At 38.0% G+C, this 16,757-nt stretch overlaps 2 protein-coding genes across 6 annotated transcripts; one reads left to right on the top strand and one right to left on the bottom strand.

Annotated features, from left to right (window-relative positions):
• Positions 1–640: 640 nt before the first annotated feature.
• On the bottom strand, positions 641–3,741 carry neu3.1 (sialidase 3 (membrane sialidase), tandem duplicate 1). The gene is made up of 4 exons (XM_067607950.1): positions 3,609–3,741; positions 3,291–3,477; positions 2,869–3,121; positions 641–2,770 (listed from the first exon to the last, which is right to left on the bottom strand). Exons 3-4 carry the CDS (start codon positions 3,091–3,093, stop codon positions 1,766–1,768), a joined length of 1,230 nt encoding a protein of 409 aa, XP_067464051.1. The 5' UTR covers positions 3,094–3,121; positions 3,291–3,477; positions 3,609–3,741; the 3' UTR covers positions 641–1,765.
• xrra1 (X-ray radiation resistance associated 1) lies at positions 3,653–11,278 on the top strand. Of its 5 annotated transcripts, XM_067607949.1 has the most exons (18): positions 3,653–3,735; positions 4,113–4,216; positions 5,107–5,255; positions 5,342–5,413; positions 5,513–5,585; positions 5,699–5,796; positions 6,229–6,377; positions 7,351–7,455; positions 7,574–7,692; positions 7,815–7,867; positions 8,016–8,105; positions 9,328–9,421; positions 9,510–9,628; positions 9,960–10,133; positions 10,315–10,474; positions 10,587–10,702; positions 10,805–10,910; positions 10,999–11,278. In XM_067607949.1, the coding sequence occupies exons 2-18, from the start codon at positions 4,114–4,116 to the stop codon at positions 11,214–11,216; spliced, it is 1,998 nt and encodes a 665-aa protein (XP_067464050.1). In that variant the 5' UTR covers positions 3,653–3,735; position 4,113; the 3' UTR covers positions 11,217–11,278. The 5 variants fall into 5 exon arrangements, with proteins under 5 accessions (XP_067464050.1, XP_067464046.1, XP_067464045.1 ...); XM_067607945.1 differs by lacking the exon at positions 3,653–3,735 and having other exon boundaries at positions 3,958–4,216; positions 8,028–8,105; XM_067607944.1 differs by lacking the exon at positions 3,653–3,735 and having other exon boundaries at positions 3,958–4,216.
• Positions 11,279–16,757: the final 5,479 nt, after the last annotated feature.

The raw sequence follows: 16,757 nt of genomic DNA, 5'->3' as shown, positions 1-16,757 counted from the left end.
TTTATATAAAGTACAAAACTTAGAATAATGTCTGCATTATCATTTAAGCTTTAATCAAGAGTGCAGCATTATTGCAGTGGCTGCTTGCTAGGTGTATTCTTATCAGTAACATCCACTGATTTGTACTTTAGACTATTTGTTTTATTGTTATATTTCTATTCGTCTAGATACTCACAGATGGCATCTAAGTCATGCCAGGACACAGCTAGTTTTCATTTAATTGCAATTTAACAAAGACGATCACTCCCTCAACAGTATCATGTGGAAAAATTTACAAAGACTGAATATCCACATTCCATCCGCGACTGAAATGCTCTTCCTTGTCCTTAATTCATCCCTGCTGGCTGCACATCTGCTGAATCACATTCAGCTCCCCACAGATCACTTTGCAACAAAAGTCCTTCACATCATTTTAACATGCTGCAGCCCTAAGCCTCTTAGGCTGCCGAGGGACTGAAACACTCCCCGCAGCTGATGATGTGTTTTTCATAGCAGCTTTTAAAACTACACCCAAGCCTTATCTAGTCCTTTATCCCCGTTTGACAGATGATTATTATTTCACTTGTCTTCTTAAATTCATCCCAGCAGTCAGCTGTAATCAGAAAGAAAAAGTCTACAAAATGAAATGAAACACGAGCCGCGTGATCACAGGTTACTTTTATTTTCTACTAAAACACATGTTTCATGCAGGTTTTGTCACTTTCCACAACAGTCAACAAAAACACAATGAAACTAGTGTGGAAACCACCTGGAGGCATCATGCCTCATAACATTAGGCAAAGAGGGATGTTAAAATCACTCAGTACAAGGTTTTGTGTGCACAACTTCCTAGTAGCTTAATAAATAGTACTTCTTCTGCTGTTGCATGCTTTCAGTTGATAACCATGAGCCAGCCAATCATACCTGATCATAATACTGCACTTCACAGCTCACAAAAATCATACTAACTGTGCTGGAAAATGCAAAAATAATGTAACCAAGTGAAATATTGCTTTTGAAAATGAATGTAATAAAAATCAGTGTACAGTACAAAGTAGCCCGAGAGCTTTTGACAGAATTAGCTTGGAGAAAGTACAGTAATTCTCTCTATTAATCCATCAACTGTCTTAAAAAAAACTCATATCCGGTACAGTTTGGTCGGTCTCTTCATTGATTAGCTGAATGTGGCAAGTAAAAAGCAAATGTTTATCTTTTCTGTCCAGTTTTGTTGCCGGCTTTGGCTGAATCTGAGACCACAGAGAAGGTCGTGCCCTGACAGGCTGTGTGGCACAGCTGAAGTTTAAACAGTTGAGTAGAAGGCATATGTGAGTCAGAGTATACTAAATGTAAAGGAAAGACTGAGCATGGAGGGAACTCTACGCTCCACTTTTACTATGGTCGTCATATGAAAATAAAAAGAGGTAGGCAAACTCTCTCCACTGCTCAGGAAATACTTGTCAGACATGCAACATACGAAGCCTGTTTTAAAAATGACAGTCCGGCATGGCATGCTTCAAATCATCCACAAATCCGATTGAAAAGTTGCCTTCCTTATACAGCTGGTTGCATATTAATACTATTAAGACTTGATTTACTTTTTTTTTTAATCATATAAACAAGGAGACAACAAAACACACGACTAATGCATGCATCATCATCTCCAGAATGTACTACAGTAAACACAGACAGATGTTACTGCACAGCATATTTAGTGGCTTTTGCTTGGATTTTTAGTTTGCAGGAGAATGTTAGAGAGCTTTAAATACAGAAGTAAAACAACCACAATTCAGTGCAGCTTCTTGTCTTTCTTGCCCGCCTGCATGACATCATTAAGGGTAAACGACATGAACGCAATCTGCTCGAGTTCACTTTCTTTCCCGCACTCCATCAGGCACGAAAACTGATCCTTGTCCCCGTTGTAAGCCAGGTCAGAGTAGCCGCTGGGTCCGCTGTGGATGATCCTGGGCTTGTCCCATCCTGATGAGTGCAGAGGGGAGCGGTTCAAATACACACCCATGTCTCTTCTCTTAGACTTATTAGTTGGGTGCATGAAGAGGAGCCAGGTTTGCGTGTCTGGAGACAAGAGAGACGTGCCGCATGCTTTGCTTTCAGCGTCATCATTTGGGACAAATTCAGGAGCAGGGAAGCCGATGACGCTGCCCTGACAGCCATAACGTTGTTCCACGAGCTCTGGAGCCAGGTGGGGCTTGTCGAAGTAGACGCCACTGTTTTCACTCAGGGCCTCGCATCTGTGGCGTCCAGTGTTACGAGCATTGCAGTAAAGGTGACTCCTGCCCTCGTGATCTATGATCTCCGCCATCTCACATTCACATGACTTTTTTCGAAGCATCTTACCGATATGCCACGTCTGGCCAAAGTCCTCACTAAATACTGACAGAGCCCGCGGGTAGACTGTACAAGGAATAGGGAAGGAACAGCATCTGTAAGGGACGTAATAGGCATAGGCTGGGATGATCAATCTTCCATTTTCCAGCTGGACACCGTGGCCCGGACCCACAGCGAAAGTGGCCCACTTGTGGATAGTTTCACCGATCACGCTCTCTGTTAAGTCTTTCACTTGACTCCAGTTCTGGCCGTCATCGCTGCTGCTAACACAGCAGAGACGTGCCTTGTTCTTGCCTGTGGAGATCTGCTTCTTCTCTGAGGTGTTTCCCCTGATGCAGATGAAAAATAAAAACAATGTCTTGCTGTGTTTTTCATACACAGGGCAAGGATTCATGGGGCGGTGTTCTGGTAAACATGCTGTTAAAAGCTCCTGACTGAACGACCACTGGAAAAAAAACATGACAAACGACAACAGTTAAAAACATGAGCATGGATAATGTCACTATTAAAGCAATCTACTGGTTACTGGGTGTGAATAATAACCTGAACAGATCCGTCATCTCTCAACGTCCCTCTTCTCATAACAAGATTTTTTGTATCACAGTCAGAGGGCGAGGATCTCTTCTCTGCAAAGGCGAGGAAGGTGTGACTGTGCCTCAAATAAATAAGAGCAGGAATTCTGTATATTATCCCATTTGGCTCCTTTTCAAATAAAGTTGTTTTGACCGGTTCCTCTCCAGTGACATTCTTTGATGGTGAGTTTCCCATGATGGATCAGAGTTCCTGTGAACAGAATCTGTTCCAGATGTATAACAAGTCTTAGCTTGTTTTGATTTTTTTTAGTAGAGGTTACAACAACAAGCACAGAGTCACAGGAAGAGTTCACACTCCAACAGTTCCTCATATGACTGCAATGTTACAAACGGCATGCGATGCAAATTGTGCGTGCATAACAAAGCCCTTACCTTCACTGGTCACTCTTCACATCTGTCACCCTTGATCTCTGCGTGAACGGCATTTTACCGTCTAATTTCACGCCAAACCAGGGACCTCTGATGTTCACGACACTGGTGCTACGGGTTCATTGGAAAAGAAGACGGCACCGAAGAGAGAGGCGTCTCACACTCACTTCCGTGTTCGCTTAGTCGCGTCCTGAACAAACCAGAATTCGTTTTTTAACTCGCTACATCAGATAGAGCTCCAAAATATTCAGTTTATTCATGTATTTTCTCATTTCATTGTGCTAGCACCATATCTAAATAACAAACAAGGTGGCTACTAACCGTTAGAAGATAGAAGCCATCGAAAACAATCCTCTGCAGTGATTCCAGCATCCAGTGTCACGCATGCGCAATGTGGTTACTTCTGATTAGACGCCAGCTAGCTAAACGGTTTAAACGAACACGAATTGTACGTAAGTTCGTCTTGTTGAATAATTTCATGTTTATATTTGCGGAAAAAAACTGATTCACCTCCATAACAATAGATGTTTAGTGTTTTCAAATAATTTATGCGGGCTAGGCGGGTTATTATCTTATCATTGAATTGAATCTTTAACCGTCTTCGTCTATAAGCTAGTAAAGCTAACCCGTACCGCCCCCTGCTGGACGGGAGGTAGCGCTCTCGTCTTTCATGCTGTTGCTAGGCGACAGAGCACCACAGTGTAACTCAAGATCAAATATATTGTGGAGAGTAGTTTTTCCCGCTCCGTTCGTGATAAGTGTAAATAACACTTGCGTAAAAAAGCTTTTTTTCTCCCGGTGTAAACGGATTACACATGCAAACAGGATGATAGCTGCATCAATGGCTGCATCCCATAAATTTGATGATGGACAGAGAAATCCCACCAAATGTTTCCCAGCCCAGACATTTCTCCGTGGAAGAAAAGAAGGTGAGTAAAGTTCAATTCTTTAATAAGTTTAATTTGAATGCAAGACAATAACTAGCCAACATACTCGAAATGATCAGAGACAAAGACACTAACAAACCATACAGGGGCTAATAAAATAGTTCATATAAAAATAAATATTATTTTATATCATAATATTTTGGCAAACGTTTGATGCCACAGATGGCTGCACATTTAGCATGTTAAGGTGGTATGGTTAATCTGCTGGGAGGAGGGGTGTGTTTGAGGAGACAAAGTTCAGGCTAATAATAAAAATGCTTTACATGTTATGTGCCTATAAACTTTGTGTGATAAATAGCCTTTTTGTCTGTATGTTTCCATGCAGCTGAATAAATATCATATGTATGCAGGCAGGCAGAAATGAATAAATTATGAGAGTATTAATCTATGAAACGGGTTAACATTACAAACAGGCAGCACGGTCATTTTAATATTCAACAACATGAGTGGATGGATCAAATTTTCAAACACAGCACTTCAGAGACTGATGTTGCACCAGTTTTACAGACATCTAGTCACACTGAGGGACTTTTGTAGGTCAACTAAACATTATAAGGAAACAGGACACAGTTTTACAATGTACTGTAATCACATTTGTCTTTATAACCAGAGAAGTATTGAGTGAAAATGAGCCAAAGAGTCTATTTGTCTCATGCACTCTTGGAAAAATAATGAAGGATTTGTATTCTCAGTAAATATCTCCTTGATGTGGGACATACAGTACGGACACATTTGTCAACAGTACGTACATTTATTTTCTGATTTATCTGATGGCAGATGGTTGGATTTTTAGTGATCCTGATTGTATACATTTTAAACCTTCAATCAATACTTGCTGACATGATTTTATTCACTCTGACTCTTCTTCCTAGGTGCTGGTCATTGGCTTGTGGCTTACAGAAAGGCAGAGGAGCAGAAATACAGGAATCTGCACAGAAGAATAAACGTGAATTATAAAAAATGTGAGAGCAGCAGGGTGGTTGATAATCCTCATGGTAATACATTAGATGGACCCTTCCTGGTAAGCCACTGAAATCTACTTATATGATAACTGCCTATTTGACAAAAGATAGCAAAGCAATTACAATTTTAAACTTTCTTTTGTAGCTTCAATTACATTGTGTTGATAAGCCATCCGAGCTGTGCTCAGTTGACATCAGTGAGCAGAAACTGAACCTTGTAAGAATCATATTTAACATTTTAGTCAAAATTATTTTGTAGTCTTTGGGTAGAAAGATCACAACTTTTTTTCTGACTTTTTTTCCTGACTGTGCCCAGGTGAAGCCAGAGGACCTCAAACTGTTTGACAATGTCGCTCACATCGATGCATCTGTTAACTCCCTCTCCTTAGGTGATTATTCTTAATATCTTCACATTTACTTTACATTTATTTACATCACATTTACCTTGAGTAAGATTTTGTGCATCAAAAGTTCCAGAAACGTCCACTGTTTCTCTCTTCAGGGTCTTTCAGCAGTTTTGTGTCTTTAAGAGAACTCAATCTGTCTTTAAATGGGCTCTGCAACATGACTTTTGATGCTGCTGACTTCCCTCATCTTGAGGTAAGATAACTGACTTTGACATACTTAACATTACAGAAATAATACACAATTTTATTTGACTTGTCTAGTCTTCCATCTGCTCCCTCTGTTCCTTTGTCATCTCTTTTATACCTGCAGTTCTTTCATAATGGAAGAACTTATTGATTTTAACTGGTGACAAAGACACCATGTACCACCAGTTTCAACTGTGTCTCACTACTGATGCCTACATCATGACTTAAAAAACAGATTTTTTTTAATATTTGTAACTGTTTGATGTTTGAAGTGGATGATGAGTGAGGAGGGTAAAATTATAAATTAATTATTTTTTGCAAAATTGCAATATATCATGCTTAGACACTGCTAATGGGTGCTTATAATTCTTCTTCCTTTTCTATTTTGTCTTCTCAATGTGTTTATGTGTATCTAAATAAGTCATTTGAATCCTCATAGGTTCTGGATTTGTCCTACAACAGGTTGTCAGCTGATGATATTGTTTCCATCGGTTGGCTTCCGCATCTAAAAATTCTCCATCTGACTGGAAATCAGCTTCACCATCTTCCACCTAATCTTGGTTCCTCAAACCATGACCCCACTCAGCTGTTAGTATTTTCCATGAAGCAGCAGTGTATGAGTGTCTAAGTGCAGAGTTTTCATTTTATTCATAGTGTTACTACTAATGAAAAAATGCTTCACTTGTGATCACACAACTTATCCGGTCAACTCACATGCTCAGCGTTAAAGTGCATAAATTTGCTCTTCTGTGCTAATAGTTTCAGCCTTTTGTCCATCTACTTTAATGTAAATTGATGCTAAAATCAACTAAATTAATCCACTTATCTTTTAAAAGTATTTGCTCATTTGTTCTGGAAAAAAATGGCAAAAACACAAGTACATAATTGATTGAACTATTGAGCCTGATTCTGCTTTTCTATCCCAACTTCACACACGGGTCAGTTGTGTCAAGCACTGACTCTGCTTTGTGTAATGGCTGTTTAGCCAGTGAGAGAGAGAGCGGCCAAAAGCCTTCTTTCCATATAAAAAAAAAAAAATATTATGATTCACGGAGAAGCTGAGCAAGAATTGAAGACAACTAACCTGTTTTGTTACATATTTCCCACAGCAAAATGTATGTAAGTATGAATGAAGAGTAACATTTCCAAAGATTTCTAACCAACAATGATCCAAACATTGATAAAAATGTCAAGTTTCATAGTCATCAGTCAAACCATGTGTGTCAGTCATCATTTGGCAGGCTAAGTGCTCATGTATCAATCATGCTTATCAGTATGCTTAATCAGAACGTTGGTTATGATTTCATAACAAGTTAACGGCCAAAAACTGAAGATGCATTTTAAAGTTTTCAAACTGACCAAAAGAGGGTGCACAAATGTTCCAAATTCACACTCATGCATCTGGTGAGGTAAATGTTATGACGTTCAGTACACCTGCTCTGCAGCTGAGGAGCTTAGCAGAAAATGGTGTTACTGTAACTTTATGAATTTGATTGCATTTTGCATGCATTCAGTGTTCACTGGTGTATGTATGGATTTTTATAATGTTTTTTTTGTATAGGCCAGCTAAAGAAGAAGACACACACTTTAAAGCTCTTGAGGTCCTGATGCTTGATGATAACAAGTTGTCTTCTGGGGTCTTCAACAGTCTTGCAAACCTTAAGAGGTCATAACATGGTTAAAGTTTTTATACAGTATTTTAAACTTAAGTCAGATCTGTATATTACAATGCACAACAAACTCTGTGAAAACACTCATTAAGAATTCTTAATTGTCAATTACAGGTTGAAACACTTAAACCTGCAGGGGAACCGCATCTCTGAAGTACCATATTTACACTTGACGAGCTGTTCAAACCCTGTGCAGACTTCTATTGAAGAGCAAACTGAAGAAGAGGGACTTGGTAAATGCTCAACATGTGTTTGATGTAATTTCTGCATAGCTTAACAATGGACCTGCATGTCAGAGTTCCCTCAACACCCTCAGAAGAATATTGATTCAGTCTTTTTCTTCCCATCAATCCAGCCCACCCTGAACCAAACCCTTACCATGATGAAAATTTCAAGAGAGTCTCACAGGTAATTAGGTGGACAGGAGGGTTTTTTTAGATGTTCCATTACTGTGTTTCTATAATCTATATTATATATGCTCTGCTGCACATACTTTTTAATTACCCTGCTGGGGATGAATAAAGTTCTTAAACTCGTCCTACGTCACTCACCTTTGATCTCTCACAAGGAACACTTTGAAGAGTCCTGCAAAGGATCCAGTTTGCCTCTGCCAGAGCTTCAGTTCCTCAATTTAGCTGACAACAAGGTGTGTTGGCTATTATATATAAATAAATATATACATATATATGTATATAAATAATTTGATCTCATCCCTACTAAAAATACAACTTTCCTTGCTCCTCCACCAGGGAATTATTGGTGTGATTCATGCACCCAGTGCAATTTTACATTTAAATGTACCACATACACCCACCCAATAACAGGAAAAAAACAATGAAAGTTAATGGCACTATATCTTGTTCCATGAGAAATGTAATCTATCTTATAAAATGCCCATGTGGTTTAACACATGTAGGAAAAACACAAAGAGTACTAAAAAACAGGATAGCAGAGTACAGGAGCTGCATCTGAACCCAGGACCAGTATAACCCGGTGGTACAAAGAGAAGGTTTTTATATTTTCACTCTCCAGACTCTCACACCTAGAGGTCTGAATCAAGAGTATGAGATCATATATATATATATATATATATATATATATATATATATATATATATATATATATATATATATATATATATATATATATATATATATATATATATATATATATATATATATATATACACACATATATACATATATATATATGTATATACACATACATATATATTGTATATTTCTAGACCCTGACACACATGTTTGAAAAAATGAAAAAAATGTTAAATTTTAAGTTCAACAGGTGTGTTGTTTCTTTATTGTTATTTGATCTTGTTAACTTTTTACAGAAGGGTGTTGACCCAATTTCTGTACAAGAATATAAGGTTTCTTCTCTCTTCCCTCTAACTTCATACAATATATTTTTTAATGTAGGTGATGTAGATTCTGATATATGATGATGAGTCTGGTATAATGTACATATATATAAGATGCATGTTTGATATTTTGAAGTATGGCTTTTGTATTACTGCTTTATTCTATGTACTTTATTGAATTGTTAATTGTTTATCACCCTGGGCCATCATAGAGCTTGTCAGTCTATTAGTGTGCATGTATAAATATGGGTGTGGTTTCCATTTTTTAAACATTTTGACCTGATGAGAATCCAAGTAGGATTGAAACGTTGTCATTATTAAACTTGTTTGGCTTGTAGTGTGCAGGTGTTACCTCTTTTCATTGATGCCGTTTTCTGATAGCTTTGCACCTACATAATGTACATATAATTAGTCTCCTTCAATTAAAAAATAAATAAGCCGTGATCGCTTTTGATAAATGAACTAATATGTCTCATCAATGTCTTGTCATCAGATTGCTGAGGAAGAAGCTCTGTTGGCTGTGGTTCTTCTCCTGATGCTTCAAGAAATTGATATTCAGCGCAACCCTCTGACCACAAAGAGAAGCGGTAATCCTCCTCTCTTCTCTCCTCATAAATTTTTTTAAAGATTACATCTAAGGCTTGAATCTCCTCTATGTTTTTTGTTTCCGTACAGGAGACCCTCCCTTACTAACGCATTACCTCCAAGAGAGACTGGGGATAACAATAAAGCGTAAAAAGACATCAGAAGTTGTAAAGCTCCCACTGAAGGTTTCTACTCATCTAAAATGGAAGGTTTGATGTGTTCTGCATTGTTCAGTGTTGATAATTTAACCTCCAGATTTCACCAAAATATACAGTGGCTGCTCTCATTCAGAATCCCTTATATAAAACCTTGCTTGACTACACTACTACTACAAAAAATGAACTTTAAGATTTAAAAAACGAGTTGTAGCGTTAGAGGAACATGGGATTCTTCAAGGTAACACGTGGAAGTTAAACATTTGAGTCAACAAAATGGATTTACATAGTTTTTATGATGACAAAAATCAGTGATTATCATGATAAATTAACAAGTTCATCTTTTTTTTCTTTTTTTTTTTTTTTTTACATTTTGGTGTTATAGGTGGAGAAAAGGATCCAAAAAGTGTCAAAGAAGCCATTGTTGATGAATACACCTTGTCCTAAAACTCAGGTTGAGGAGTGTGAGGTGACTCTCAAGACAACACCAGCATCTGAAGGCAAGAATAATGAAGACAAAACCCTCAGAGAAAATGCAGAGCACTTCTTTGTGACTCAGGTATGGTCAGTTTTTCCGATTTTCACATTTCAAGGATTCAAGGCTCTTCTTGGTTAAGAAATATAAATTCTGTAACCTTTGGCTTTATAAATGCCTCTCAAAAATACATGGTGGATTAGTGCCTAGGCACGTTCTTTGTCTCAGTGTTTTTGAATAATTTTTACTGTTGTTTCATTGTCAGGCAACAGACATTCCTGACCATGAGTTTGATCTTCAATTGGATGAGAAAGAAACTGCAGAGAACGAGAAGAGAAACAAGGATGATGCTATTTTTGAAAAATCCACATGCTACGAAATGTTGATGGATGCAAAACCAGATCCTGATGTGGTGGAGCCCGTTGGTGAGGACTGTAGTTTCACCTGCAGCTATTTATTTCTGTAGATTTTCTTAGAGCCCTAAAATGTTCGGCCCCATAGTGAAGGGGAATATTCATGTTCTTTCCCCTTCAACAGGAATTCAGACAGCTGTTCGAATGCTGGAACACACACTGAAGAATCTTAATGTTTACAGAGACTCAAAACCAAAACTTGATAGCATCCAGACACCGTACAAAGAGAAAGAGAAAAGGGTTCGATATTTTGCAGCACAAAAATCCTTTGCATTCACACTCATAACTAAAAAAAGACTTTTGTCGCCTTAATGTTTTGACTTTAAAATATTCTATACACAGGTGAAGAAGCTGCCACCTTGGAAACCAATAAAGCAGCCGACTGAAAGAGTCAATGAAATGATCAAGGAAATCAAAGAGAGCACGACAATAAGAGAAGCTTCCTTAAGTGTGCACATTTCAGATACAATAAATGTCAGCAAACTTTACTTTTCATGACCTTACCTTTCATATCCTACACTTTGTTTTCTGTACAGGTGGTGCCATACACGGCGCACGTGTTAACAAGCAAGAACATAAGGAGGCTCTACTGCTGCTGAGGGATATGAAGACAAAGTACAAGATGGTCCACAAGAAAACAATGGAACAAGCAGCCAGCATCGAGTCTGATAGAAACACCGAGCAAAGCAGAGCTGAACCTCCACCTGTGCAGAATTCAAATGAAAGTGTTGATGATGGCGTACAGCTAGTCTGAGTAGTATCCAATAGAAAACCAAACCTACAATATGTCAGAAATAAAAAGTTCTGGTTGGTGAATCATGCATATTGTTTATTTTACTGAACAGCACAGATTGATTCCTCATGGTCAACATGAAACTGCCTGTAAGGAGAAACTTTATTTGTAAGTTAGACGAAGCTGTCAGTGTGATGAGGGCTGGATTAATCCGCCAGGGGGCCCAAAACCACAAAAAATGAGCTGTGGTCCCCTATTGACCCCCTATTTCTGCTTCTTTGTGTGCACTGTGTATGTATTAGTTGGTAATTAATCATTTGTTTATGATAATCTAATCACAAACTCATTTAGGAATATGTGTCATACAAGCACAAATAAAGTGAAATGATAAAGGGTAGATTGAGGCCCCTTTGCAATAGGGCCTCAAAACTATTGTTCTTTACTTGTACATAAAGTATTACAAACAAATGTTCAATTTATCAAACTGCCAACTGATGAATTTGGAGTCTTCGGGCCCCCTGATGGTCCAGGCCCACTTTGCCCAGTTGCTGTTCCAGCCTCGTTTGCAACTGTGGCATCCACTGACATGTCAGTGTTTCCATGTGATTAATACTGTGAGAAGCACAAAGTGTTTCGAGCAGCTGCAACCACCACTGCTATGAGCAGATTCAATCCAGGATGCACAGTATGCATAAACTGTTTGCCAACAGAGTTCAGCTGTCAGGATAAACTGTTTCTGTACATTTGAATCTTGTACATCCAAAAGGAATCATTTATTTTATCTTTCAGTGTTTCCTCTGGTCAAACCTGTTTCTGTAAGCAAACCGCAGAACATCCAAGCATGTGTTTAATTTCAATACAAGACAACTGGCTGCAATAATTAATACAGAGGATATGAGTTCCTGTGTTCATCTGGGAGGCCTCTACTCTGCCCTTCTGAGGAGATCACCTGTAAGTTTTGTTTGTTCATATTTTGGGGCAATTACTCTTTAAATGGGGACTTTGCCTTAGATCTTTGGAAAACTTTGAAATATATTTGACCTAAATACGCCAACAAGTGAGAATCAGCTTAAAGCAGCAGCATTCTTGCCATGAGTGTTAATTTAAAGCAGTGATGAAGTCACTACTAGAGCCTGCAGTTTTTTGAAAATATTGCACATCCTTGAGCCAGTTGACACGGCATATATATATATATATAATTTATTTATTTAATTTTTAACCAGGTGGACCTTTTATCCACTGAATAGTGGTGGATAAAAGCTGCGGAGGTGGCCTTTTGTATGGCAAGAGAGCTTTTATACTGCAAAATTGTAGGTGATGGAAAGTAATGATTATGTCTTATTGCACCATAAATTATCATATGTGACCTTCCTACTGTCTTACAATGGAAGCTTTTTTAAAAATGTCATGTTTTGTTTTCGTCGTTCATTCCCCGTTTCTGTCACGGTCGTCATATGATTTCAATTATTTCAGAGCAGCTTGCAGATGTGGAATGCACATTCAGCCCAGGTGGAATAAATCATAATTCTGAGGGTATTTCATGGGATTCCACATTATTACATTCATTGAGACCATGTGTGAATATTTCCCAGCTTCTGTGTGTATTTATGGTAAATAATATGCATTACAGTATTATGTACAGAACAGAAAAAATCTTCATTTTTTAATCTTTTTCAAAAATTGTTGTGGATCCATGTCTTGATTTATGATATATAGACTGGTAAGATGCAATTCCACTGAAAAATCCCAGAGTGACATTCAAATCCAATATAAAATTATTTATTTATAACTTTTACACTAACAAGCGAATTTTTAACAACTGGCCAGGCTTGTAATAAAGCAAACCTGGACGTGGAGACCAGAATCTCTTAAGTTTTATTTTGTCCACAGCACTTTTATTGCACTCTCCAGCCTCCAGTATAACTCAAGTAAAAGTCTTATGAGGATTTGTTGTTGCAGTCAGTAACAAGATGGGGTTTGTTCTTCAGCCAGTGAGTCCTGGCATGAATTTATTTTGCCTGACCAGAAAGTTGTTGCAAAAAAAAAGAAAGTTGCAAGTAATTTTGAAGTGATAATGATTACTGTGTCAAGCATCTATGTTGCAAAAGCGCAGTGTTTTTATGTTGGAATTCTTTGATGTCGGAACAAAACGGACATGTACTATTGTGCAAGAGGTTGTTATACGTGTTATTTTTCCACAGTTTTTGGTAAATGATCAGTCACAATAGCGGCTGTTGTATGCCAGGCAGTTACTGACCTCACCACAGCCTCACAAACCTCTTAGGTACACTCAGAAAAAATCTTTTCCTACATACATGTGCATGTTCACAAAATGCTTGAGAATAGCATCAACTCTGTTGTGATACACAGATTCTTTCTTTGTTTGCTTGTGTTTATCCCCTCTTAACATAAACCTGCGTTGCCCCTCCCTTCCAAATTTTTACTTTCCAGATTATTTTGTATGCACTAATATGTAAAAACAATCAACCAAGGGTAAGCATCAAATACATCATGGTTGCACACATACATCATTACTGTTCTCTACTATCCAAAGAGAATTGGCTCATGGCATCAGGAGAAAAGTCAGAAGGGTAAATACCTTTCTGAGTTCGATCAATCGATCATCACGCACTCATCAAACTTGCTGATGCTTGAATCTGTCAAGAAATGAAATTTCAACAGAACAATGGTAGGCAGCTGCGAGGCTGCCACTGAACATGACTAGCAAGCACAAGTCTGGAGAAAATGATTGATTATTGGCCTGGTTATTCATACTTTAGCACAATTTAGCCACTTTACACTGTGTGAAAATGTTGTAGCTTTATGTATAAACTAATACTACCACTAGACCTGCTTCCACCTTCTCCAGGGATTTTTTACCCAAGTAAGTCAGTTTATCATAGTAGTAGTGGTTGGGGTAGTTTCACTATGCATATGCCCTGTTTTTTAGGACACATTTTAGTGCTGCAAATTTGTTTTGACAAAAGCAATAATTGAGCTATAAACAATAGCAAAGGACAACAAGCTTAATGATTAAAAAGTTTAATAATTTCTGGGTTATAGATAAACCACTGATGGCTGGAAAAGTCACTTTAAAATAGAGAAATTCTGAAGCTTTAAGTATATTACAAATTCATTCAAGTCATACTGTTGCTGATACTACATAATGCTTTCTAGCCAGAAGGAACAAGGACTGTGTGTACCAAGGAGAGTTAAATACAAATAAAATCATACAGAAAAGCCACTTTTGTTTATATTATTAAGGCTAATTAAAACTCTTATATTGAAAATAGAATTCAACAATTTCCAAAGCTGTCTGATCTCAAATATTTTGATATTTTGAATGGTGCATGATGCCTCTGAGTAGTAGTATCATTGTAGTAAAACACTCATGAAATACCATCAAACAGAGCATCAGTTTGGTTTAATATATTAAAGGTGTACTACAGCAATCGTGTATTACACTTCCATAAAGTTGAGTGACCCCCCTCCCCCCCCCAGTTTGTAAAACAGACTATAAATTTGTAAACCCAAACCAAAATAATCCTGATGACATCACTATGACATTAGCAAGATTATATTTTTCAAACTTTGGAAAGTTGCCGCCAGAGCCACAGAAAACTGTTTTCACAGTTAGTGCGTAATCCTCATGACAAGTAAACTGAACTTGATGTGTAAATTCTGCCGAGTTCCCCTTTAAGATTTTCTTTTTTATGTTACTTTGATTTGCCTCCAAGTTAATTTGTATCTTTTATCTGATCTATCAGTGGCAGTTTTCTTGGAATGTCTGCTAAAAGTGTAATCTGACCCACTAATATTGGTGATTTACACTTGCTGACCTCATGGAGGCATGCATGCTAAAGAAGTGAAAATGGCCTACTAATGTGACAAAATGCTTCAAGACTGAGGACAATTACACAATCCACATATGTCTGTAATTTATTCCCTATAAATATGGAAAGTCATTCCAGACGTTTCATTGTAATAACATTAGTTTTACTTTTTGTTGTACAGTGACACTAAAAGAAACTGTCTTTTATTGGACTCAAGCTCACATTAACATCAACACTGAATAAACAAACAGACAAAAAGATTCAGTTATGCTTTTCCTCTGTAACCGCTTTTGTTCTTACCATGAAAAACTGATGAGGTGAGTTATTAACTGAAAACACATTTTTATCCTTGCTCTTGGTGATATAACAGAATCTGGCAGGAGAGCGGGATACTCTGTCCAACAGCAAAAATAACAAAAGACATGGCGTAGAAAGGCATCGACGGTCTGTGTCTTAGGCAAGACTGATCTTTGTTTATATATCTATATGTGTTTCTTTCTGTATATTTGATCGCAGCACAGTTTCACATCTGGAGCAGTCATCACGGCAATCAAGCCTGAGAAATGTTTGGGTAAGATTTGTTTGATTCTCAAATTGAGGGCCAACAGTTAAGCTTTGAGAGTAACCCTGTGGAGACTCAGACACCAGATTTGGCTCAGACCAAATAGGCCTGAATACCTCATCAACACTCCTCATTACTCAAGTGCCAAATGAGTTCACTGCAGACTGGACCTATTCATTATTTCTTTTGATGGACGATTGAACTGTAACACACTTATCATGTAATCCTGGGAAGGCTTCTGGCTGACATCTGAATAGAGGCCATTATGAATTACAGATCATAACCGTAAAGTTGTTGTTGTTTGCTTTATTCTTTGAAACAAAAGATCTTACTGTGGTCTGCCTTTAATCGTTTACAGTCATTACAAGCATGTGTTTAAAATTTTGACCTTTAAGCTGAGCTGCTCAGGATAAGAGGACGAAGACCAAAGTGTTCATGACATGTATCCCGGTATTGTCCGTGGTTTCTTGGCTAGACTCCAATCATCAGCTAAAATGATCAGGGCCAACTTAATTAATGAGAGGGTAAGGGTGTAAAAAACAGAGCCCTTGATAGATTTCGGAAGTATTTTGATGAAGTATAAACTCAGGGGTTCTGCTGAGCACCTTAATCAGCTATGAAAGCAAACACATCTATCAGACTTAATTAACTTAACACAGTTTGGCTCCCTTTGAATCAAAAGACTGCCTGATTGGTTTGCAATGCTTCAGTTCCTCACAAACACTGTGCGCATCTGCAAGGAACTATACTTGCTGCAGCTGAAGAGGAAAGGTTTCATTTGATCTTTGAAAATAAATCCAACTCAACTGCTTTCCTTTTTCGCAAGACTGCATGATAATTGCAAAGCTACAAGAAGTCCTCGTCTTTTTCTGTGACATGCATGAATTGATGTTCTCTGACTGCCCCACAAAGGAAGTGACATATCAAACAAAAGCCAGAGGGTTTTGCTAAGAGATTTGTTAATATCATAATAATGGTAGTGCCTCCAATCCTGGGCCGAGTCGTGACCCCGAGTCTCACATTTTCTTCACTTCTCACTGAATCTGGGCTACATGGGCAGCAGGGTGGAGTACACATACACAGAGAGCCGACCGACTGCATGATTTATACCTACTGACTGCCCCCAGCTGTTACAATTGCCAGAGCCAAGACTAAGCATGCATAGCT

The sequence above is a fragment of the Thunnus thynnus genome, chromosome 13 (genome assembly GCF_963924715.1).
Source record: "Thunnus thynnus chromosome 13, fThuThy2.1, whole genome shotgun sequence".
NCBI classification, from domain to species: Eukaryota; Metazoa; Chordata; class Actinopteri; order Scombriformes; family Scombridae; genus Thunnus; species Thunnus thynnus.
This window is presented reverse-complemented; position numbering and strand designations above follow the sequence as displayed.

Coding starts and splice junctions, on each gene's coding strand:
- neu3.1 (XM_067607950.1), bottom strand. CDS start 3,093: ATGGGAAACTCACCATCAAAGAATGTCACTGGAGAGGAACCGGTCAAA. Junction 2,771..2,868: donor GAGATGACGGATCTGTTCAG/GTTATTATTCAC, acceptor TTTTTTTTCCAG/TGGTCGTTCAGTCAGGAGCT.
- xrra1 (XM_067607944.1), top strand. CDS start 3,958: ATGCTGTTGCTAGGCGACAGAGCACCACAGTGTAACTCAAGATCAAAT. Junction 5,256..5,341: donor CATTAGATGGACCCTTCCTG/GTAAGCCACTGA, acceptor TTTCTTTTGTAG/CTTCAATTACATTGTGTTGA. Junction 8,106..9,327: donor TCAATTTAGCTGACAACAAG/GTGTGTTGGCTA, acceptor TCTTGTCATCAG/ATTGCTGAGGAAGAAGCTCT.